This window comes from Peromyscus californicus, unplaced genomic scaffold (assembly GCF_007827085.1).
Source record: "Peromyscus californicus insignis strain IS unplaced genomic scaffold, ASM782708v3 Scaffold_22__1_contigs__length_63687245, whole genome shotgun sequence".
Classification (NCBI taxonomy): domain Eukaryota; kingdom Metazoa; phylum Chordata; class Mammalia; order Rodentia; family Cricetidae; genus Peromyscus; species Peromyscus californicus.
The window spans coordinates 14,315,099-14,341,141 of NW_026294525.1; the positions used below are offsets into that span (position 1 = coordinate 14,315,099).

Sequence of the window (26,043 nt, forward strand, 5' to 3'; positions counted from 1 at the left end):
TTTTGATTGGAAATTGCTTTGCCTTTGGGGCAAGCCATTTTTTCCATTCTTCAGTGATATTTAGGGGAAAAAAGCATGGTAAGTTGGTCCCAAACAAACCAAGTAGGTTTTGCAAGCTAAATATTGCACCTTGCGTCATGGCTCATGTTGAGAAACTTGGGTAGGATGCACTCTTGGAAGTTGACTGAAACCAAAGGAACATGGTATCAACACAAAAAACAGCCCTTCTCTCAAAGAGAATAAGAGATAATCTATTCTGAACTAAATATAAGTGACCATATCTCAGGAACCTAGACTCGGGTTGCTCTAATAATGTACTCCAGTGTGGAAATATTTACATGTTAAAGAACTAAAGGAACTCATAAGCCAAGACATTGTTCAAATATGTTCATGAAAACATCATGCATGTGGGTTACATACAGTAAAGTAGGCAAATTCTAACATAGGTTTTTGATGACAGCTGATGATGTTCTTATCTTTTGGCTTGGTGGAAGCTATGATATGCTAAGTTAATACATAGCAACTGTTTTGCCTGAAAACTAGAGAGTATTGGTTTGACACGGGTGGACGATGAATAGATGGTAAGGAATAGAGAGAGCTACAAATAATTTGGCTCTAGTTCTGCAGAACTCCAGCTCCCCAGAATCACAAAGTTCTACTCCAGCCTTGTAAAACCTTTAACATAAGTGTGGTTTTCTTCCTTGCGTACGTCATATACATGAGAGTATTGCAAAGTATATGCAACAGGGCTTAAACACCAAGATATTCATGCCCACTGGTTTTTCTGCCTTAAATGCCCACGTATTGGTTTCTGAGCTGCCCCCAGCCTTCCTCGTCATACTACATGGTGGATTAGTTACTCAACACTGGAACATTTAGCTGCATCATTTGAGACCCTGTTATGATATTGCTCATGGGGGACCCCAGTTAGCCAGGCCAGGGTATCCCATGCATGCAGGGAAACATGCCGGGTAGATGCAGCTGTGGACGGTCTCTCATACCCTAGGCACTGCACATGGAAATAAGTTTATTATAATAGAGAGATGAAGAGAAAAATAGGGAAAGAGGATGACAGAAAGAAAGGAAGAAAGAGAGAGAGAGAGAGAAGGGGTAGGAGAGGGGTCACACCTCATGGGAATGGGTGGGGGAGGGGCAGTTCTCTTTTTTAAAGGGACTTTACATCAGGACACTGAGCGGATCTCCAGGGTGGGTTTCCAGGGTGCGGGTCAGAACACTAACAGAACCTGCTCATGCAGTTTGGTGTTTACTTTTTGGAGCAGTCCTTTAGATCCAGAGTGTGAAAGCACACGAAGGAATGCAGGAAGCATGGGGCCAATGTGGATTACAGTCAGCATCAGTGAAGAAACGCGCCTCTGCAAACACTGAAACCAAGCACCAAACCACAGCAGGAGCGATCAGATAGCAGGAGGGCCAGCAGAAAGACATGCATGGGCATGCTCACTGATGGTCGCCAGGTCTGCTTTGTCCCCATTTGGCAGATCATGAATGTTGTTTCTCAGAACATTACTGATCAGTCTCCAAGAATTGGGAGAGAAACTTCATTTAAACTGAATATTTTAACACAACTGTAGTCATAGCGAGCTGCTGTGGCAGGGATAATAACAGTAATATGTAGCATGCGCTCAGTGAGTAATGTCGTTTGGATACTGTACTGCAAGCACAATTTAGGCCCTGGAAACCCTGAAGGCAGCTGTTGCCAGTGTTCCCATTTTATATAAAACATTTTTTATTTTATTTACTTTTTATTGCCATTGTGTGTAAATGTCACAAGCACACTCTGCCAAAGACATAGATGAACACATTTATGTTCTTTCTACAATGTCAGAATGTACTGATTAACAATAAATTCACAAGATTTAGAGGTTTCAGTGACACCACTTTGTCATAAACCCTGCTACCACGAGAGTGTGACCAAAGTGAACGCAAGTTTCTTAGTCTGGTCTTAACTGCTAACATTTAATCTCACATCACACCTCACAGGGCACACAGTGACTACATCTGCGTATCTCTACATACATATGGGTTACAGAATGAATACAAGTTAGCAAGATAATGAGCCAGACCAGTGCTGGGGTGGGATTGGGGGTGGGGGTGGTGCTGGAGTTGCAGGTTGGATAACAGTTAGATGGAAAGACTGAACAGATCAAGAGCAGGGAGCAGCAGGTCAGGTCTGGGCCCAGATGGCAGACAGGTGGACCAGCAGGCAGCCCAGTAGGCTATGTCAATCATGAAGGATGGAGCCCTCTGGAAACCATCAACCCTTGAAGCACACACCAGGAATCAGATGATGATAGGTCAGTGTGGGGTGGGACCATGCCATCACAGTGTTAGGGGTCCCTCACGCTATGGGGTCCAGGTAAGGGAATTATACCCTCTCTCTTTCAGGTATGCCCTATAAGTTTTTAGTCCTGGCATTCCTGATATGACTGTACTACACCCATATGTTCCACAGATTCAGTTAACTTTGATAAACATACAGGATAGTGCCCTTTCTATTCCAAGGACTAAGTCATTTATCTGTCTGTGATAGAGGGCTGGTGCCTGACAGATGATGCAGATTATGGGTCCACCCAAGGTTGGCAGCCATTCTTCTTCCTCAAAATGGAGTCAAAGGCTGCTTGTGAGTTTGAATTTCCAGTGTTTTATACAACATGGAGGAGCTTGGAGTAAGGCATACCCTGATCTCAACACTTGTGTGAGGGGGTGTGTGTGTGTATGTGTGTGTGTGTGTGTGTGCTTGTATGTGTTTGTGTGTGTGTATGTATGAATTCCATCATGCACAGAGGTCAAAGGACAATCTTTAGGAATTGGGTCACAAGTGTGCTATGCCATAAGCAAATAGAAGCACATTTGTGTCTTTCTATATATCAGAATTTATCAACTGGCAATTAATTCATGAGGTGCAGTGATTTCAGTGCCTGCACTTTGCCAGATAATCCCACATATCTTGGTGATTTGGCTAAGGAAAGTGGAGGTTCTTTTGTTCTGATCCTAATTACTAATTATTACCTCTTATGTTACACGACCTAATATATATATATATATATATGTATATATATATACATATATATATACATGTATGTATTCATATATGTGTCTATCATCTATCTATCTACCTGTCTGTCTGTCTTGTTTATCTATCTATCTATCTATCTATCTATCTATCTATCTATCTATTTATCTATCTACCTACCTACCTACCTACCTATGCATATAAGCATCTTACAGAATGAATACTAGTTAAAGAGGTTACAGCAGAATTCAAGAGGTTCCCAAAGAGGGCTAATAGAAATGCATTGATAATACAATGAACTCAAGATGAATCCTGGGAAGGATATGCCACTGAGGCCATAGGAGAATCAGGGTTGAGAGAGAAAATGAAGGATGGAATCTAGCTGGGAGATGAAAGGCAGGATCAGTGCAGGAAATCTCCGGTTCAGGTTTAGACTAGTGACAGGTAGGTGGGCAGATGGCAGTCTAGCAGGCAATGTAAACAGTGAGGACTGAGCCAGAGATAGTCAGGAATTCTCTGCGTCTGGGTGTTTGATGCACACAGCAGATATTAGGTGATAGGTTAGTGTGAGGTTGTTGCCTTCACAGTGTTAAGTGTCTACTATTTTGTGGGTGTATGCATATGGTTGTATGGTAGATGGGTGGCTTACCTGTTCATGCACATGTGGAATTAGTGACAGACATGGGTCTCTTCCTCAGTCTTCATCTTACTTTTGTGGCACAGTCTCTCTCCCACTGAACCTGGAGTTTATCATTTCACTCTCCTTGAAGGTGTCCTTCAGGACCTCTACTGGTTTTTCTGTACTGAAAATGAGTAGTATGTATGGGAGCCAGAGGGGAAAATCCTCAACTATGCAGACTACTGTCATTCAGGCATATGATTTACATACCATATGGGGAGGTATTGTAGATAATGTTTTGATACAGTCTTTATACCTCTGTTTAAGGAAGAATGATGCCAAGGATTATTCCTTTTTTCTGTTTTCTAACAGTCATCCACCACACTGGCTCTAATAGTCTTTTTTCCTCATCTACAATGACGCCCTAGCCTTGGGAGGAGGGTTGTGATGTAGATGTCTCTATAGCTGTATGTTCCACAGTCTCTTATTCTCTGTACCCTGACCAGCTATGGGTCTCTAAGTTAATGACTATCTACTGCAAAAGGAAACTTTTGTGATGGCTGACAGATGCACTAACCTATGAATATAATGCTCAGCCACTGGCAGTCTGTTTTGGTTTAAGAGTATGTCTGTTTAGCAGCGTGATAGTAGTAGGCTCTCTCTTAGAGCCTATAACCTGTCCAGCCACAGGCTCTTGGCCAATAATAGCGTCAGGCATAGGTTCCAATTTGCAGAGTGAGCCTTCAATCCAATCAGAAAGATGGTTACGCCCATGACATTCATGCCACTATGCCAGGTCTGTCGTGTTTGCAGCTTTCAAGGTTCTCAGCTGCACAAGACTGGTGATTCTTTTTCTCTTCCAGTGGCATGCATAGGTAGCATCTTTCAGCGTTATGGGAGATAGTCAATAGGGATGAAGCTTCCAGCTGAGGACCAGTGTGGTTTCTCCACGTCTTCCTTCTTCATTTTTTTTTCATACTGAAGCTCAAAGGTAATTGTGAAAGGATAGCTAAGTGGTGTCAGTGTTCACTTAATGGCTGGATGCAAGAGATTCTGACTCCCTGGGCCTCCTATAATTTGTTTTGCAGAACATACAACTAGTAAAGTTGACTCAGAGCTTGGTGGAATATTCCTAATGCTTTTAAAAAAAGATTTATGTGTATTTTGTGTGTACTGGGTGTTTGACTGCATATTTGTATGTGCACCACATGTACCCCTGGTATCCCAAGAGGCCAACAAAGAGCACCAGATCCTCTAGAGCAAGTATTATGGCCTATTGTGAGACACCATACAAGTGCTGAGATTAGAACCAAGGTCTTCTGCAAGAGCAGCCAGGACTCTTAACCACTGAGCCACCTTTCCAGCTCCCATGTGTTTGCCTTTTCAAAAGTTTTATTTCTGGGCTGGGAGGATGGCCCAGTGGGCAAAACTTTTGCTATAAAAGCAAAGAGGGCCTGAGTTCAAATTCCCAGAACCCATGTAAGAAGGAGAGCATGGCCATACACACTTGTAACTCCTGCACTGAGGAGGTGGGGCTGGAGGTAGAGACAGGAGGATAACTAAAGTCAGGTTGTCAGCATTTCTTGAGGATAAGTTCTAGAAGCTTCTCTAGCATTAATCATAAAATCAAAACTTAGAAACTGACTAAAAAGGGGCCAGTGGTGACAAGAGATGTTATAAGAAGCAGAATCCACTCACTGTCCCATCTATTCAGGGTGCTTATCTCCTCTTCGGGAACTCTAACCAGAATTATTCTATCAATAGAGAATCTGTCCAGTGCCTCATCCCCAGAAAGTATCCCTTTCTCCCTCAGCAGCTTCTCCTTTGTCTTCCATGGCCCCAGGCAAGCAGGAGGTGTTGCCTAATTAGCGTAATTGGCACTGTTGTGCAAGTGATTCATAGACCTGCCCTCTCCACTCACTGTTGATTCCTGAAATGTTTATTGGACCCAAAGCAGCTTCCTGTCCCAGCACTTGTGACTGATACAGGTTTTATGCTCCTGTGCCTTCTCTCTAGTGAGATAAATGACAGGAAAACGCCACCACACATCACCTACTTAGCACAAAACATCAGGAAGCAAAATCAGGGAGCCAGTTTTATGCTACAGTTTGGGGCTTTACATTAACTCTCTAGAACTCCATTTCTCCCATTAGGTGTCTCTTCTTCCCCTAGCAGAAGGTAAATTGAAAGACTTTTTCCGTGGTCAGTCTTTCCAGCTGCAAAGGAAGGAACTTCTGGGTGTGGGCGACGATGGACTTCATTTACGGCTTTCTGTGACTAACTGGTTTTGTGACATTGGGCAGTTCATGAACCCTAGAATTATTTCTTAATCCATAAAAGCACTACAGTTTTTAATTCAGTGAGGGGAATTCCTTTATTTTGTTTATTTTCCTTGAAGGCCTTCCAGTTTGAATCTCTCCCATTAAGAGTAAGAAATGAACATTTTTTTTACAAAAGAGGAAGGCCTCTAGGATTGAGCTCTGTGACAATTAACGGGCTATCCTTAAAAAAGGATCCTGAAAAGAACCGAAGATCTGAGGATGATATGGACAAAAGCAGAAACACATTTTCATTTGTAGATGTTTCTATTTGCATAACTTTGTAACAAGCACCAACTTGGTTGCTATGTCCCTGAAATACTGAGTGTTACATCATGACAATAGAAATACCTGCCAAGGCCTGGGGAAAGTGTTTGTGGCATAAACATGAGGACTTAAATTCAGATCCCCAGCACTCACTTAAAAAGCTGGGTGAGGTGGTGCTTGCCTGTAATGCCAGCACTGGAGCAGAGACAGGAGGCTGTGTGGGGTTGTTGTGAACCACTCCAGCCAATCAGTGAGTGCCAGGTTCATAGAGAAAAGCTCTCCAAAGTAAGGTTGGCGTGAGAGAAGAAGACACCAGATGTTGACTTCTGGCCTCCCTGGGTTCCCAAGATGAATACCTGCACACACATATAGATATATATGTGCATATATAAATATGTATGATACATATCTTATATCTATGTGTGTTGTTTTGTATCTGTATATATAAATAATATATATTAATATATATAATAAATAATATATAGATATGAAACAACGTATTTACACACAGACAGAAAAGGAGAGAGAATATCAGTCAAATACCTTCAGTAATTCGATTTGGTAGGAGTGGTATAAAAATATAATTTCTACTTGTCTTCTCAAAGGCTCAAGGCAAAAGGACAGTCCAAGTGTGGTTAGGAAGCTGCCCCACCCCACCCTTAGCTGAAAAAGTGAAAGGAAAAAGTCTAGCTCTTGTGCCTACAGGCAGGATGATCTCTAGGAAAGGACAGTTAGAAAACCTATGGGGATGAGTAGGCTAATATCATCCGTTTTTAAAAATCCATTCTAAATAACAAATGAGTTGCTTATTGCCCGAAAGCAGGTAACAATTTAAATCTAAGTTTAGTTATGTGCTACCCTTTCTGAAAACTTAGGACAATAAAATGATACTATTTCTTCTGCTAGAGAAGCTACCACCTCTCTCCCAGTAATGGATCCAATTCAAATACAGCCAGAGTAAGCCAGTTGTGTTTTGGAGACTCTCTTCCCTCTGTCTGTGTGGACACTTTACAGCCATGGGCTTCACCGAGCAGTCACATGTCTGCGTCTCATGATAAGAAAAGATAAGAAACATTCTTCTTTTTGTGTTTTTTCATTTATTTGTTTAGTATATGTATACATGCATGTGCCTGCACACGTGGGTATGAGTATTCCTTGGCATGCGTGTGTAGGTTACAGAACAGAAGAAGTCAGTTTTTCTCCTACCCTGTGGGTCCTGGGATTGAAGGCATGTCATCAGGCTTGGCAGCAAGTGTCATTAATTGCTGAACCAGCTCTCTGACCAACATTGCTCCTTTCAGGTGGGATTAATATATATATATATGTGTATGTGTGTGTGTGTGTGTGTGTGTGTGTGTGTGTGTGTGTGTGTGTGTGTGTGTATGCATGTTCTACTCTTCCTCTAGAAATGCCTCCTAAGCATTGCAGATGTGGAGTTCATGGTTGCTGGCACCCCAAGAGTCTATATAGATGTTTGGTCCCATTCTCTAAAGAATCTTCTAGCTCTTTTGGTTATCATATGTTTTATTTTGTTGCCTGATTTTCTTCTTATGAATACCCCAGTACAATGGAAGACTATTGCTTTTCTGGGAGAACGCACTGCCAAAGTTAGTTTTGTTTGTTTGTTTGTTTGTTTAAGCAAGACTAGAAGTGTGTGTGGTGTTTTCTGGCTTTAAACAGCCCCAGAGCACAAAATCAATCAGTCAAACAAACAAAACAATCACCAAAGCAGAAGGGACTGTTTCCAATCCCTTGGTTTGCAAGGACCCCCAGGACCACACTGTAAGATAGTGTTTAGCATTGTATTGACTGAATTTAGGTCAGTGAGATAGAGTTGCCCAATGGAAACCATCTCTGTATTTTCTGCCTGGATGAAAAATAAAGCCAGGGTAAATAGTTTTGAGGCAGCAGTTTTGTCTCTGAGCCAAGGTCCTTCCCTTCTTGCTTTCCAACGGGAGACATGCCTTCCTTGGTCCACCTCTTCTTGAATCTCAGCAAAGTGGTAGTGTCACACGAGTACTTCCACCTTTGGGTCCTTTGGAGGAAATGGTCCAGGGAAGACGTTCCTTTTACTGCCATCCTCCATGATGCTGTGGGCACAGATTTTACCATATTCTTCTTTTCACCAAGGAGAGTGACCGCAGAAAGCTTTCTGCCACGTTTTTATCCCTTCCTGGACAACTCCCTGGGTAGGCCTGTAGAAGGAGCAGAGGTCCATTGTTTCACTTGCTCCTGCTGAAGGTTTCTAGAGCAAATCTGAATTCCTGTGGGAGCAGGTGGAGTACACCCACCCCAAGGTTATTCTGACTGAAGGATTGGAATGACACAGCACTATGAAGCCAGAGACCCAAGATGGCCTCCCTGAGTCCAGTCTCCAGTGATAAAGACTGGTTGGGCCTCTTCAGTTGGGCTAAGCTGGCCATCCGCTTTGGTCTTTGGCAACCTCTGGTTTTATTCATGGACCTAGTGACTTCCTGTCTATCAGACTCAAAAGACAGGCTAGACTGAGTAAGCTGTTGACATGAAAGTCAAACTTAGGGGTAGAAGAAAGAGCCTCAGAGGAGTGTTGGAAAGCATAACAAAAAATATTTTGAAGTGTTTTAGACCATCACAGATCTACACGATGAACACAAAGTATCAGTACTCTAATTTCTGTATTATTCAGTGTGGAACAGAGGAGCAAAAACAGACATATGATTGTGGTTTTCATTTCTTTTGCTTTGAACTTATGATAATTTATTTAGATCTTATTAACAACAACCCACTGAAGAATTTAGGGAGGCTCTCAGACGGTCTAGACAACAGTGAGATAATTTCTAGACTGGTGTTTTTTGATTTTAAAATCATGTTGTTCGGTCAAGTATAAATCCAACAAGTAATTAGTTAGACTAAACTCACTAAGAGTGCATCTCCATGACAAGCTAAGATTGCAATGGATCGCAGGTCACTTAATGAGAGCCTGTTTATGACATCATAGTGTGTCCTCCTACTTTTTCTATTCCTTGAAGATATTTTATCAGCAGATGCAAGTCAAGTGAACACAAGCGTGCTCTCAGAGAGAGGTGGTTCCTATTCTAACTCAGTTTAGATGAGCATAAGAACTCACATTTCCAGAGTCTTCTCCCAAGAGATCTCAGTGTGAATGAACTAAGTGTGTGGACCTCTATTGTCAGAATTACTTGAGAATACACCTCATGTGATTTGCGTGTATTTATTTTATAATCCCACCTTGCTTTTTCCCCCTAGTCATTTCAACATAATCAAACACTATTCTGACCTACTTTTATCTTCCTGCTACAGATGTACAAGGCCATTCATTGTTTTCAATAGTGTGCCTTTTATGTTATTAGTAACAGCTTTTAAGAGGGTCTCTGACCTTTATGATTAAAAGTGCTTTTTTGTTGTTGTTTCATGTGCATTTCAATTATTAACTCCAGGGCCATAATGATATCATTATGAGGCTGATGTTGGTAATATTCGTAATTTACAGGAGGAAGTAGAAAGAGTTGGTACTAAGGTCCAAGGAGTGGAGGGAGAAAGAGTCAAAGTTGGATAACTGCTGCTAAATTCACAGAACTTCCTACTGCATACAATCCATGAAGTGACCCTCAAACTTTATTATGCATAAAATTCACTTGTGACTTTGTGTGTGTGTGTGTGTGTGTGTGTGTGTGTGTGTGTGTGTGTGTGTGTGTGTGTGTGTGCAGGTGAACATGCATCTATGTGCATGAGCATGTGGAGACCAGAAGTTGACGTCGGGTCTCCTCAGTTGCTATCCCTCTTAGGTATTGAGTCAGGGTCTCTCACTGAACTAGATGGAGACTAGCTAGGCAATGAACATCAATGATCCTCTTGTCTCTATCTCCCTCTTTACACATACTAGGATGACAGGTGTGCACCATCACATCCAGCTTTTCACATGGGTGCTGGGGATTTGAACTTAGGTCCTCAAGCTTGCATAGCATGCACTTTTCCAACACAACTACCTTTTAGCTCATCAGCCTGGGAATCTTTTCAGTGTGGATGGCGTATCCGATGCTGAAGGCTGCTTTGGTGCCTGTGATTTCTCTCACCAGTTTCCTGGTGATACCAATGATGCTGACCCAGGTATTTTGAGAGCCACTGATGAATCAACAATGTTCTGGATTTTAGAAATAGAAGCTCTTTGGTGTTCAGAAATCTCTATGTTCAAAAATTCCCTGTGATGCTATGCATATTTCACCGCTTCAATCTCTATTTTTAACTTCAGTCACGTCAAGCTTTATTTCACAAATTTTAAAATTCTTTTAATAGGTTTTAAAGGTTTTACCTCATTGACTTTATTTAAGTTTTTAGCTTCTATTTTGGTAAACATTTCCCTATACATTTGCCTTTATATGTGTGACATCCCCAGTATCGATCATCCCTGCACAGGTAGGATGCAGCTGTATAACCAAAGGCAGCTAAGCAAGCCAAGTAAGCCAGAGAGAAGCTTCCATCTGCTGGTCTCTGCTTCAGTCTCCTGCCTTGAGCTCCTGTCTTGGCTTCCCTCAATGAGAAATACAATCCCAAATGCTCCTAAAAGAGTCTGAGACAACCCCTGCTCCCACTGTTAGGAGTCCCACAGAAAGACGGAGCTACGCAACTGATGCAGAGTGCCTAGATCAGTCCCATGCAGGCTCCCTGGTTGTCAATTCAGTCTTGGTGAGTCCTATGAGCCCAGGTTAACTTGATTCTGTTCTGTGGGTTTTCTTGTGATGTCCTTGACCCCTCTGGCTCCTACAATTCTTCCTTCCTCTCTTCAGCAGCATTCCCTGAGCTTGACCTAATGTTGGGCTGTGGGTCTCTGCATCTGTTTCTGTCAGTTGCTGGATGAAACCTCTCTGATGACAGTTGGGCTAGCCATCAACTATGAGTATAGCAGAATGTCATTAGGCATCATTACATTGACTTTTTTTTTCTCCAGTAGTGTTAGGTTTTATCCTCGGTCTCTGGGTCATCCAGCCTCTGGGTCCTGGCACCCCAGGCAGCATCAGGGGTGGGCTCACTCTCTTGGCCTGGGTCTCAGGCTGGAGCAACCATTGGTTATCCACTCCCACAATCTCCGTGTCAACCCTTATCCCATAGGCAGAACAGACAATAGGTCTTGCCTGGTCACAGGAGGTGGCCAGTTCATGCTATGTGTCTCCTTTTGCTAGGAGTCCTTGCTGGGGTCATCCTTGTAAATTCTGGGGAGTTTTCCTTTTACCAGGTTTCTACCCGGCCCTGAAATGACCCCCTTTCCAGTTGGCTCTTTCAGTACCCTCCCGCACTCCACCCTCACCTGAACCCTCATGCCAGAACCATTCTTTAGTGATCTTCTGACCTGTTCAGATAGACCAAAATGTCACTCTGGACTCTGCATTCCATTCTGTTCCGTGGCATGTTCTCCCTCTGCTATCACAAAGTGCTAAGGAATAAATATACATTTCCGTGTCTTTTAATATTTGGTAGAAGAAGTGTAGTACAGTCATCCCCTTATTTCACCTTTCAGATCTAAGATGATCATCACGGTGTGTGTGGTGGGGGGAGGGGAGTCTTGCTTCTCCTCTTACCTTCATAGAGCACCAAAAAAGCGCTCTTTGCTTTAATAATCACATTTCAATTTTGGGATTTGATACACACACACACACACACACACAAACACCATCAATACATGCCAATTTTCTGCTGTAATAACTAGCTGCCGTTTCAGATAACACGGGAGTTTGGAGCTAAAGTCATCATGACATTAAAAAACATTCTTTCATCCTCTTAACTTTTTTCTGTTGCCTTCGATTCAGCAGATAGTAGAGAGAGTTTCAGTAAGAATGGAGATGAAAGGGTTCATAGACGCTTTCAAATGATCTCCCCTGGGTACTGACATCAGAGCATCTGCTAGATTTGTCCAATAAAACTCTTTGCTGTTAAGATTATGAAAATTCTAGCAGTAATAGGTTAAGGAAATGGTGTTCAAGTTTATGCTATTTTGAAAAAAGAAATTGTGTTTCATTAAATATCATGATTAAAAAGTTAGCCGGGCGGTGGTGGTGCACGCCTTTAATCCCAGCACTCGGGAGGCAGAGCCAGGCGGATCTCCGTGAGTTCGAGGCCAGCCTGGGCTACCAAGTGAGTTCCAGGACAGGCGCAAAGCTACACAGAGAAACCCTGTCTCGAAAAAAAAAAAAAAAAAAAAGTTAATGCCAGACCCCCCATCCATATGGCTTAATGAATAAGGGTATCATGACATTGTAAACATATATGTATACAGACATATATACATATATACACATATCACTATTATTCAGCATTTATAAAAGAAAATCATCTACTTTCAACAACATGGGTGAACCTGAAGAACTTTATGCCAAATGAAATTACCAGATATAGGAAACATGTTGCATAAATTTCTGAACAAATAGAATTTCTGCATAAATAAAACAGTGGTTCCCAAGGGCATGTGGAGAGGATAACACAGGAAAGCTTGGGCCATAGGGTGCTAAGTTCTAATTATGTGGGACAGTATGATGAGTGGTCTACAGATCTAAGTCAGGTTCAGTTTGTTGACTATTGCTAATAACATATTAATGCAGCTGGGCAGTGATTGTGCATGCCTTTAACTCCAGCACTTGGGAAGCAGAGGCAGGTGGAACTCTATGAGTTTCAGGCCAGCCTGTTCTACTGAGTAAGTTCCAGGACAGCTAGGGGGCACACAGAGAAACCGTATCTTAAACCAAATAATAATAATGATGATAATAATACTAATAATAATGTATTAATGCACTGAAATTTTTCCGAGTAGATTTCAGGTCCTCTTAATATACATAAAAAATAAGTAATGCCTGGCTTTACTCAACATTTCACACTTTATATGAGTGTATGTGTCAAAATGTGGTATATACTCTAAAAATAAATGTTAAAAGTCAATGTTTCAAATAATGTGTTGGAAAGATAAAAGATGCTCTCTTGGGAGGCACAGAAAACAGAGCTGGGGCAGTGTTTTTTTGACCTCTGAGATTATACACTTGAGTGATGAGAGTCCCTTCTGCAGCCACTATTGTTAGTGAGGTTCACGGTGGAGTGATACTCCAAAGACACCTTGTTGGAAGTTCATTTGTGGTTTCTCTTCCTGCCTCTCATCTGTTTGGCATCCACACATCCTTGAAGGACTCCGCTAAGCCTTATCTGGCAGCACCATAAACCTGAGAGACTCAGTGCCAAGCTCCTACTTTAGTGGTGCTTTTATGTCATTTGAAAGGTGGTAGGTTGGACAGAAATTGCCTCGGAATCTATATTTTGCTGCTCCCCAATCTTCCTGTCTCCCCCGTGCCTCCTCTCAGCCCCGCCCCCCTGCTACTGCTATTTTCTAAATGGTAACAGTGTCTTGAAGTTGCTATTATTTCTCCCTGAAAAGAAACAGCACCCTTGAAGCCCAGCAAACTGAAAATAAAAGGGAAGGACAGGTTGGTTGCTCACTAGAGTTTAAGAAGAAAAAGCAGGTTATTATAAAACAAACCAATAGCCTCCTGGGTCTTTCCAAGCTCTTTCTCACTGCTTTTCGTCATGGGTAGAGATGCTCAATTTATAATTAGCAAATATACCTCAGTGTTCTGTGTTGGAAGGCAATTTGGTGAGGAAATGGGCTCCAACTGATTAATTCTCGCCCTCCCCCATACACAAGTAGATGTACTGCTGTTTGTTGAAGAAAAAAAAGAGCTTTTTAAATCTTTTGTAAAACTAGGCATTCAGAGATGCTGACTGCAGATTCTGTACCTTCCTTTTTCTCCTCACCCTTATGTCTCTTCCCACCAGAAAGTCCCCATGACACCCAGACAGTAGTCCTTTTAAATGTCACTGTTCACTCCCACAGCCCTCCCCTAGCACTAAGTAGCTACTCACCAAACGAAGATGGAGTTTGAATGAGAAATCTGAAAGGAGCGAAACTCTCCCAGATCGTCTTTCCGTTTCTCAGGCACGTCTTCATTGGGACGATGGTGTGACTGTAAAGCAACAGAAGAGTGTTTTCCAAGTTGCTCATCCTTTGTCTCTTTAAGAGAAGGTTCTTCATTAAATTCAAGTGTGGCTGAAAATAATAATAAGGTTGAAGAGTCGGTGTTGATGATGTTGACATTAGATGGGGAGAGACATAGCGGAAAAGATGAACTAACCCTGATAGCAAACATGGAAGAGTCCCAAGTCCATCTTCTCACTGCCTGTAAACTGGCTACTCCAGAGGACAAAGGCTGCCCCCTTGGGGGTGCATGTGCGACGAGGTGCATTGCCCTTAAGGTTTCCGGGTGGTTCTGAGATTACTCAGTTTCTTTGCTCTGAACATTATTAGGATAAATCATGGTTCAGATTTGCTCAGGTAATGAATGCTAGCATGTCAAAACTTCCCAAGAAGCCCTGATTCTTGGTGTCATGAAGAAAATAGAGGATAACAAGCCACTTAAATAAAGATGCTGGCTTCTCCTGACCTATAGAGATGTCTGAGCTTGCCGGCCTTTGCTCAAGCATATTCCACTAACAAGTTCTGAGAAAGCAGGGGTCTGTGTTCCTCTACTGATAGATATTAGATAAACTGAAGTCTAGAATAACAAGGAATAACAACAACTAAGGAACAGAACCAAGGTGAAGAATGGAACAAAGCATTCCTTTAAAACACCGGGTGAGGGGCTGGAGAAGAAGCTCAGTAGTTAAGAGCATTTCTGCTCCTGTAGAGGACTCAGCTTCAATTCCTAGCTCGCACGTGGTGACTGACAACCATTTGTACTCCAGTTCTAAGGACATCTCACACCCTCATCTGCCTCCAACAAGCATCACATGCATGTGCTGCACAGACCTATATGCAGAAAAATGACCCACATGAATAAAATAAAATATACATCAATCTCAAAAATTAAATGTTAAAACATCAAGTGAAATCTTTGTAGTGGTTCTGTGAGGCTTGGGATGTTATTTGCACATCTCTCTTCCAAATGGGTAGACTGAGGCATGAAGAGTCTATTCACTTTCTTAAAGTCTCACAGTAAATGACACCACTACAAGTCTGAGTCAGAGTGTGGCCTTCCCAAAGCCCCAGATCTACTGCTGAGAAAATGTGTGGCTTCCATCTGCTTGTTCAAAGACTGGCTGCTGCATTTCTATAAGTCACTGTAATAGTCAACATATATTATTTTGAGAACTCCAGGGCATTTACAAGCTTGATAATAACAAAAAGCATCACCGTTGTAAGTGGGAAAAGAAAATGAATTGGATTCATCTTGTTTGGGCATCAGAGTAACAGACATCCGTCAGGTTCTGGTTGATTCCTGTTTTGCATGGAAGTTTCAGGTCAAGGGATTATTTTATTTGAGTCCTAGAAAGACCAACACTTCTGTGAACGTGTCTTATTTGGTGACCTGATCTTGAACTGCCTTGGGCAGTATTATAGGGAACTTTTAAATACCCCTTGAGCCTTTTACACTCCAAACACTTGCCTCTTATACGACTTTTCTTAACTGACACTTTCTATGCTCAAATAATGTAAAACCTCTTTATTAGTGCTCTAATATATTTTTTGAATATATAATAATTTTTTACCCCGCCAACTCGCTCGAATTGCATATAAATACGTTACTTGTAGTTTTTAATGTGTGTGTCAATATTAGATATTTGTAGAAAATTCAGGAAGTTTATTTAAGAAATTAAGAACAAACCTATTATATCTGTGTAAATATAAATCAATTAAACAACATTATGATATTGGTGGACAAAAAAGTCATGTTGTTTTTTCTCCCATAGTGTAAAATTAAAATTGAGAACATATTTCTAAAGTAAGAATTCTGGGTGTTTTTATTTAATTTAAATGATTATTGCAAAACAAACAAATAAAACCTTTAGAAGTTACTCATGTTTTATTTTCTCTAGCTTTGTTGGGATTTAATTGACAAAACTATGTGCTCCAAGGTGAACAGTGTGGTGATCTGATGCTTGTACAAACTGTGGAATGATTGCCATAATCAAATTAACACTAAGAGCGTAACATAACAAAAACAGCCGAGTTCTGAATTATACAATGGAAACCGGCTTTTTTTTTTCCTACTCCGAAAATGCTGCTAAAGCATTTTTCATAAATTGATGTGCAAACAGCTCCGGCAGAAAGGCTGGCACGGGAGTGGTGCATTTGGTTTGTGTGCAGGGGGTAAGGCTGAGGAACGAGGGAATAGAATGCCTGCACAGACAGACGGGTTGCCATAGAGATCCTTGAGGGAGAGGGCTGCTAAGAAAGCTGACGTTCCCTTAGTGAAAACTGTGTTTGGTTTGGATACTGATTGAGTTGAGACAACTTTCAAAAGTCAGTGAAATAGGCAGAATATGAGAAAAACATACTACAAGACTCCAGGTGCAATCAAAGGTACTGTTTCTCATGGTTGTTCGTGTGTGTGTGTGTGTGTGTGTGTGTGTGTGTGTGTGTGTGTGTGTGTATGTGTACATGGTTCCTACTTCAACTTGACTCACAGTTACAAAAAAATATAAAGAATGCTTGGAGTAGACTTGAAAATAACTCAGAAAGTTTGAGTATTTATTATTATTATTATTGCATCTGAACCTCCAATGAATACAAGTGAAGTGAATGGTATTAATTGTATTTATGGCTTTGGAAAACTAAAAAAAAAAATCCTATGTGTAATAAAAACCTGAATTGCAAAAATTTCTATGATTCTTCAATGGTGTCTAAAACCTAAGATACCAGTGCATGAAGATTGACCATTCTGACAGAGATGAGGAATACCTTAAACTGATAAACAAAGATGCTATTGAAACCTGACTCACAGGACAAAAATTGTCATAGTCTCTTTGTGGATCTATTTCCTTTTAATTTCTTATACAATGGCTTTAACTTTTAAGTGTTTTGACATATTTCATGTCTTCATGTGAATATAATGGAACTATTTCATTATATCTTCATTTTTCCTGATTTCTTTTTCCCAAGTTTATTGAGTTTCAACTGTCAAATAAATTGTATATAGATGATGTATGCAACTTGATGTTTTGATCGACATACACAGTGATTACCAATATCAACATAATTAATATATCATCACTTCACAAAGTTACAGTGTGTGTGCTGAACATACTTAAAATCTACTCTTGCCAATTTCAAGCATCTAATATTAATTACTGTCTGTGCTCACCATTTTTGCAGTAGATCGGCAGGTCTTGTTCATCCTTTGGATATTTACTGCAGCGTATCTCCATGTTTCTCAAACCCCAGTTTTGATAACCTGTATTCCTCCTTCTGCCCCTTTTGAATTCAGCTTCTTCAGATTCCAAACATAAGTAAAATTATATAGTCTTTGCCTTTTTGTATTTGACTTATTTTGCTCTTCATGACACTGTTCAGTTTCTTTCAAAATGTCACAAATGATGGTTTACCTTTTATGAAGTCTGAATAATATTGAATCTATCATCTATCTGCCTGTCTATGTCTCTATTTCTCTATCTATCTATCTATCTATCTATCTATCTATCTATCTATCTATCTATCTATCGCTATCATCTATTATCTATTATTTATCTATAATCTATCTATCTTCTAGGTATTTATCTACCATCTATCTATTAATAATCTATTATCCATATAGATGTTTTATCTATCCACTTATCTATTAGAGGACAATTAAATTGATTACAAACTTGCATAACACAAGCAATACTACATGAACATGCCATTTTTTAATGCACTGATTTCATAACTTTAGGATGTATCTTAGAGCTGAGATTGTCCAATCATATGACATTCGGTTATCAACTTCATGAGGAACCTCTATACTCTCCTCCATCATGGCTGCACCGAGCTATATTTCCACCCACAAGAAACCGCCATTTCCTTTCCTTTACATCTTTCTTGACACTTCTCTTTAGTTATTTGGTAACAGTCATCCTTCCGTATGTGAGATCAGCATTTCATTGTGGTTTTTATTCATATCCTCTAATGATTTGATGTTGAATCTTTCTCATCTCTTTGTTCTTTACCTGTGTGTCTTCTTTTGAAAAATATTTGGGCAAGTTCATTGCCCCTTTTACATGAGGTTTTGTGTTTCTTACTCTGGAGTTGTTTGATCTCTTGCATATCTTAGATATTAACCCCTTATCAGATAAATGGTTTGTGGATGTCTTCTCCCCATCCATAGGCTGACTCTTCACTCTGTGCATTGTTTACTTTGCTGAAAAGAATTTTTGGAGCTTTGTCACTTGATAAAATATCATTTAGTTTTTGGTATGGGGAAATGCCTCTTAGGAAATTATGGCTCGGACCAATGTCAAGAAGCTTTTTACCTTATGTGTTATTCTAGTAGTTCTCTGGCTTTGGTATCTGGAATATTTAAATCCTTGTTCCATTTCAATTTGATTTTTGTGTGTAATTTAAGGTACAAATCAATCTATTCTTTTCCATGTATAAACATTGTTTTCATAGCACCTTTTATTAAAGAGATGCCCTCTCCATTGTGTACTCTTGGCGCCTTGTCAAAGATGAACTCACTGCCTTTTACATAATTTTTTTTCTCCGTGTTTTCTATTTGGCCCCTTGTTTGTGCCAGTTTTGATTCCAGAACCATACAATTTGAATATTACGACTTTACAAGACAATATGAAATTAGTATGATTCATCCACTTTTGGTCTTTTTTCTCATCAGTTATTGATGCATTTTTTAAAAGTTTTTTTATGGTTTAAGGTGTTCTTCAACTCTGCCATTTCTTTACTTTCCTGTCATGATGGCCTGTCTATTGCTGAAAGTGAAGTATTGAATTCTGCTACTATTATTGTACTGTAATCTATGCCAACTTTCATTTTTGTTAGTATTTGTTGTACATATTTAAGCACTCCAATGTTGAGGCACACACGCTATGTTATAGCCTATTAATTAATGACTATTTGTCTTTATATAATATGTGACATTTCTGACTTAAAATGTATGTTGTTTGATACATATATAGTAACCTTTGATCTTTTTTATTTACAATTTCCTTGGAATCTGTTAATCTACCCCTTCACTTACAGCCTGTGTGTGCCATTAAATTATTCTGGTGTAGACTCTTTTAATTCTGTCCCCAGAATTCTATGTATTTTAATTAGTTAACCTATATATGTTTAAAGTTACTGGTAAATAAGACTTATTTCTCCCACTTCATTGTTTTCTGACTGCCTTGCAGCCCCCTTTCTCTTCTTTCTATCTTCTGTCTCTTGTGAGTTTATGATTGTTTTTTATGACAGGCTTGCTTTTTACCTTTATATTTTGTATACAAAAAAATTCTATGTATCTTTTCTTTCATGGGTAACATGAGATTTATATGAAACATCCTAAAGTTGTACCTTTGACTGTATTAAAAATATGCTTTTACTTCTCCCCTGTTTTCTTATTGATGTCACAATTTTCATCTTTTATTTAACCATCATCACATTATTTTTATTACTCATAGTTATCTTAAATACTTTTGATTTTAGCTTTTGCTGTACTTAAAGGTTGTTCACATGGCCATCACAGTACTGATTGTTCCAAATTTGCTTATACCGTTAGCTTTACAGTGAATTTCTTATTCATATCTTCATGCTACAGGAATCTTTCAATTTCTATTTGAATAACTCATTTACCATTTCTTTAAGGTAGACCTAGAAGTGATGAACTCTCTCAGCTAGGAAAGTTCTTATCTCTTCCTTAAAAATACCTTGAATTCTTTGTCAGGCAGTTCATATATCTCCATGCATTTAAAGTCGATTACTATTGCTTAATTTTGCTCCTTCAATGGTGTCATATGATTATTTGTGAACCTTCTGGGTTTCTCTTGGTGCCTGAGAATTTGACGTGATTGGCATCTATTCCAGTCTTTGCAGACAAAACCGTTCACCCACCAGTCATTCTTTCCATGGATTGTAGGCAAACCAGCTAAAGGTGTCTTAAAGTAGGTGTCTGGTGTCTTAAAGCAGGATGGACTGGTGGTTGGATCATGGAATATTCAGATCTGTTACGTGGGTACCCAGGGACTTTCTTGTACTACTGAGATGGGCCAGAGCTATTGTCCACTGTGGTGAACCTGACAATGGGGTCTACAGAAAGTATTCTGAACTGTGAGTCCACAGCACCTGTCCTAGTATGAGGGTAAGTCTTTGACTGAGTCCATGAAAGTCTGCCTCAGCTGGAGTGGGCCTGGATCTGGGTGCATTGGAACAGTCCTGAAGCCAGGATCTGTGGCATCACAAGAAACTGTTCAGTGCTAGTTCATAGTACATAAAAAGGTAGCTGAGTCAGTTCCTCTAACTGGAAAACAAACATGGGCACACTAGTCCTCTGCTGCTCTGATACAGGCTACTAGTACAAGCCTGCTCCTGCTGCAGGTTTATGGGGTTTTTTTTTTTTTTTTTGGTTTTTTTTTTTTTGAGACAGGGTTTCTCTGTGTAGTTTTGGTACCTGTCCTAGATCTTGCTCTGTAGAACAGGCTGGCCTCAAACTCACAGAGATCTGCCTGCCTCTGCCTCCTGAGTGCTTGGATTAAAAGCATGTGCCACAGCCGCCTGGCAGTAGGTTTATGGTTTTTAAATAAAATGCACCATCTACTTATGAACTGGTTAAAATTTGGAATATGCTGATTGGCTACACAAAAAATATGCCAAATTTTTACAGTCTTTTAATTTTTTTAGTCTCTGAAAATTTCATCCAGTATACTGGGTACTTTGATCATATTTTACAGTCTTAGTCACACATTTATCAGGTGATGTGAGTTTATTTCTTGCAGAATTTCAGTTAAGATTTCTTTGGTTCTAATCATTTAGAATTTCTGTGAAATAATGTGCCTTCTAAACTCAATAGTATTAAAATACTGGGGTCGGGATGAGAATATAAGGATATGATTTTTAAAAGCACTCTGATGCTTTGGCAAAAGGAATAACATAGACACAAAGACCATAATGAAAAGTACAATCAAGTCTCATAACAAAAAGTACAGTTCAATTTCTTTGTTAAGGAATGACTGTTCTGCTAATCACCCCTTTCTGTGATTTCTTATTCTATTGCTTCCTTCTCTTACCTCCCATCTGCAACCATGGAATTCCATCTTCTTGGATAACTATCTTCTACTCATTACCCATACTCAGGTGATTTGAAAAGTAACGGTTTAAGACAACGTGCACGCGTGCGTGCGCACGTACACACACACACACACACACACACACACACACACACACACACACACGCATGCACGCCTACACACAATTTGAAAAAGCACATTTTTGGTTCATATTCTACCTACCTGTCACTCCTTGGCAAGTCCTCCATTTTTATTTCTCCTGGGTGATTACATTTATAAGCTGTGAGATTGGCATCTCTTGCATAGAAACCCCAAACATGGATGGGTGGCAGTGTGGAGGTCAGGGAGAGGGCAGCTGCTGGTGTTTTGTGGTGGGAGAAGTCAGAAGGGTGCACTGACTGGCTCGGAGTGTGGAAAGGTACAGCAGGCATGGCTGGGTCAACTTAGGAAGTGTATAAATCAGTAAGAAAAGATTCTAAGTAGTAAATAAGCTAATGTGTTTGGATGATTCGGACAGCTTGATCTAACTGGCAGCCTCCTGACTGGTAAGTGTAGTCTTCTCCTTTTTCTTGCACCACCCAATATGTTCACATCCGCTTGGCTCCAAGACACACAAAGAGGGCCCTAGACACATCGTTCACTTTGAAATAAATGGAAGGGGCAGTGTCTCATGGGGACAAAGGGCTTGGCTCTGGGTGTCAAGCATACCTGGGGACAACGTTTGATTCCCTCTGAGTGTAATGTCTCTAATGTGACATGCAACAAATGAGAGCTGCCTTCCTCTCTGTCTTTTACACTTAATGACTAACACTGGAGCTAACAGAGCTGGTGTCCCGTGGTACAGGCTGGGTTGTGTCCTTCAGTGCAGAACCACTCATTCTCTGTCTTGCTGAGGCTACCAGATTAGTCTTTCTTCAGAACTCACCCTCAACCTCTAAGGAATCTATCCCCTCCCAAGGGCCAGCCCGTGTCCTGCAGCTGATCAATAGTTGGAACATCTCTGTTTCTTGCATCTACTGAGAACATTACTCAAGACTACCCTCACTTCAGAGCTAAAATTGCATCTCAGTTTGGCATCTCTCTCCACCTACTCCTGCTTCCCTCATACCCCTAAAGTTGTTGTGACTGAGAGCACATCCCCCGAACCTTCTCTCCAAACACTGTTTCCATAGATTCACAGGGTTACAAGGCAGCTGCAAAGGTGGATATGTGTGGAAGGGAAATAACACTGCGGGTTCCTACGTGAGCCAACTTCTGAGAACATCTGGTCACATTCTGTTTCCTGTTGAGGGGCCCGGGGCAGCAATGAGAGACTGAGAATCAGGATGGAAAAAGGGAGAGGAGTAGAGAGAGGAGGTCAAAGTGTCACTGGGCAGGGCACTCTTTGTAGCGTGGAAAGATGGTGGACTATATCTGGCCTAGATAAGCAGTCAAATCTACCACTCAGCTGAGTTCAAATCATTTCTCATGTGGGTGATGGGGACAAAGTACTAGAAGGATTTCACTTGACTTAGGCACTTACTGAGACACTGTTTTGGACACTGGAGCACCTCATCTCTCGGCTTAGGACAGAGTCGGATTTGTCTATTGCTGGCTCAGATGTTTTATGTGAAAATATTTTGGAAACTACTCTGGGCAATTTGTACACGAGAGTGTAACGAAGTGATTGAAGGCCCAGGTTTGGGTGGTAGACAAATGCATATGGTTTGTCATTTGGTGTCACGGGTGCCACCTCCGGCAAAGTTGGTTTACCTTGCAAGCCTCAGTATCCTAAAGTATGCTGATGGACTGGAGCTAGTGAGGGCTCACTTGTCCTCATGGTGTCTTTACCATGTTCTTTTACTCAGAGTTTAGGAGGAAAAAGCTCAGATGTAAGGAGTGCCATTTCCTCCTAGTTACCAGTGGGTGATCGATTGGGATAGGCAGGCGTCGACATTGCCTCACTGAGTTGTTACAATGTTTAAATTAGATAATGGTGGTGATGACTCTCTGCAACATTATACCAGCCACAGAGGTTCTAACTAGATGATAGATTTATACTATTAAAATATAAACTCAAGTACATTGCAAATATGCCTACTCATGCATGTCATTGGGCTGGGGCCCAAAATATCCACTAGTAATAGTTGATGCCATCTGTCAGGGAAGTCCCTGCAGGAAGAAGTGGCATAGGGTCCTGGGACTCAGTGGATCATCTTCACTGACAGAGGGGTCAGGATGGCACCATGCTCCTGAAGCAGCGGGGAGCTACAGTGCCCTCTGGTGGTCATTGCGTGACTGGTCGCCCAGTGATGTCTTCCAGTGTCCTGAGCACACATGCTGGGATGGAATCTTTTGAGACTGAAATTTCCAATATCTCTCATTAAACTGCAGTTTGACTGTGTATTTTACATTTTCCTCTTTTAGACTCTTAATGTTTTTTCACCTCATCTTATTCCCAGTTAGTGTTAAATTGTAATTTCTTTTACATCTTCAAGGGATGGGCACCATAAAATATAAGTCAAATTGTATCAAGTTATTTTACTTATATTTGGAAAATGACAAAATATTAAAATAAAAGAAGCTTGGCATTAGGTGAGAATGAGAAATGGTATTAGCAATAATGCAAAATATAGTCTCAAAAGATGAAACTTCAGGATTATAATCTTGAATCCAATTAAGATAAAAGATAAATTTTAATGAAAAAAAAAAAAAGCCAAATACTGAACACACCCATTACAGAAAAGTTATGCTTTCTTGGGAGAATCACGATTGGTTTTTAAACCTTCACTGGTTTGGAGGTACTAAGTTTCTTAACAGTGTGATCTACTACACTCCCCTTCTTCGCCTACAGCAAATAAAACACTGCATTCTGATCCACAGATGGTCTCTCACATCTATGTATTTATTTTGTGTGTTGGTGTGTATGTGTGGGTGGGGGCTCCCCTGTCACTGCACACATGTAGGGGCCATAGTACAGCTCTCAAGAGAGTTGATTCTCTTCTTCCATCATGGGAGAGTCTGAAGACTGAGCCTGGCGGCAAACACCTGTTACCCACGGAGCCATCTCCCTAGCCCGAATTCTAGGATGTTAGTGTATTAACGCTGATGTAAGTGTTCGCATGAAGGTATTTCAGGAAACTTTCGATATTCCATTTCTAACTAGAAAAAGAAGATCCATGGCTGTGTGTTTCTCATACAATCTGGCGGTATTCATGTTTGCGAAGTGACTTTTTTTTTGCGCGTGACAAGATGGTCTAGCTCTTCTGTGGCTTCCATGCTTACTGGAAATGCACCAGGATTAGCTGTGTTCATGACATTCTTGTGGAATTGAATAGGGAAAAAACGGCTCAGCTGTCGGAGCAGTAGTCCCCATGGCTTCCGTATTAGCACATGGTGGAGCAGGCTGGGGAATTTCCTCAATTGCATTGTCTTCGACCTTATAACAGTCAGTTTTTTACTTTTATTTTTTAACCTGCTAATATATTTTGTGCTGCAGCTGTTAATTTTTCTTTCCTCACACAAAACTTGGACTGAAATTCTTTTTGATTTCTGTATCCCAGGCTAGACTTCAAGGACCCAAACCCAGCCTTTCAGTTTGATGGACACAGGATGGACAGGAAGGGTCCAGGGAAATTTGTCGCATAAGCAAACCAAAAAAAAGAAAGAAAGAAAAAAAAGAAAATCATTTTCTATATCTGGTTAAAATTAAATTAACTTAGTGCGAGAGTCTGAATACCTGAATATTGATTTCTCTAAATTCTATTATTCTCCAGACTTAATTGTATTCTATAAATATCTGAATTTATAATTTTATTTATATTGATAATAATTATCTACCTATTTTCTTTTAAAGTCAGTTTTATTTTTGACCAGCACATGATTTTTTGCATATTGTGAGGCGATGTTTTGATGTATGTATACATTGGATAATGAATTTTGTGTAATTAGCATATACATCACTTTTGACTTTTGTCATTTCCTTATAAGGAGTACGTTCAAATGTACTCCTGAGCTACTTCAGGGTATAATGCTTTATTATCAAATACGTCACCTTATAGTGCCATAGGACGCCGGAACTCATTCATACTATCTATGACCTATGACCTTTTAATCAACCTCTGACCCTTTCTTCTCACCACACTCACTGGGCGGGGGTAACCACCATTCTACACCTCAATTCTATGAAGTCAGTTTCTTTAGATTCTCAGGGGAGTGAGTTCACAGGGTGTTTTCTCTCTCTCTCTGTCTCTCTAATTTCATTCATCACAGTCCCTCCAGGCCCATGGGGACATCTTCGTTGCTCAGCCTCCACTTTGCTCTGGCTTCCTTGTTTATATCCGGGTTCATGACATATGCTCTGCTCTGTTCAGCAGTCCCCTTATGAAACCAAATGAGATGAATATGCAGGGATGTGTCAGTCCACCTGTTCTACAGATACAAAGCATTCTGATGGCCTCCCTGTGCGGCCATTTTCTTTGCAAAAACTGCAGCACAACAACCATGTACCCATAAATAAAGGATGCCCAAAGTATTAAAAATGTGCTGAAGCAGCTTCAATATATTATCTTTATCTAGACCTGACGGGCATTAAAGGAGCTACCAGCAGGAACTGCCGCAGAAGACTGTTCTCTCTCTGCTTATGTGTGTTGGTTTTGCCTCTTTATTATGACTGTTTCTCTTCCAGGCACACATCTCTGCCACTATCCTACACATAGTCCTTTACGAAGACATCTAAGCAAGCAATCCCAGAGTCTTTAGGA

The 26,043-nt window shown here is 40.5% G+C and overlaps 1 protein-coding gene across 18 annotated transcripts in view; it reads left to right on the top strand.

Moving 5' to 3' along the window:
• The window catches only part of Syne1 (spectrin repeat containing nuclear envelope protein 1), a 477,641-nt gene that overhangs the window by 47,512 nt on the left and 404,086 nt on the right, over positions 1–26,043 (top strand). Inside the window, exon 1 of one of the 18 annotated variants that reach the window (XM_052750939.1) lies at positions 16,577–16,631. The exons of the other annotated variants lie outside the window; for them this stretch is intronic. Coding sequence (XP_052606899.1) covers positions 16,592–16,631 — 40 coding nt within the window. The 5' untranslated portion in view covers positions 16,577–16,591. Of the gene's footprint in view, positions 1–16,576; positions 16,632–26,043 lie in introns of those variants that run through there. 18 annotated transcript variants of the gene reach the window in all.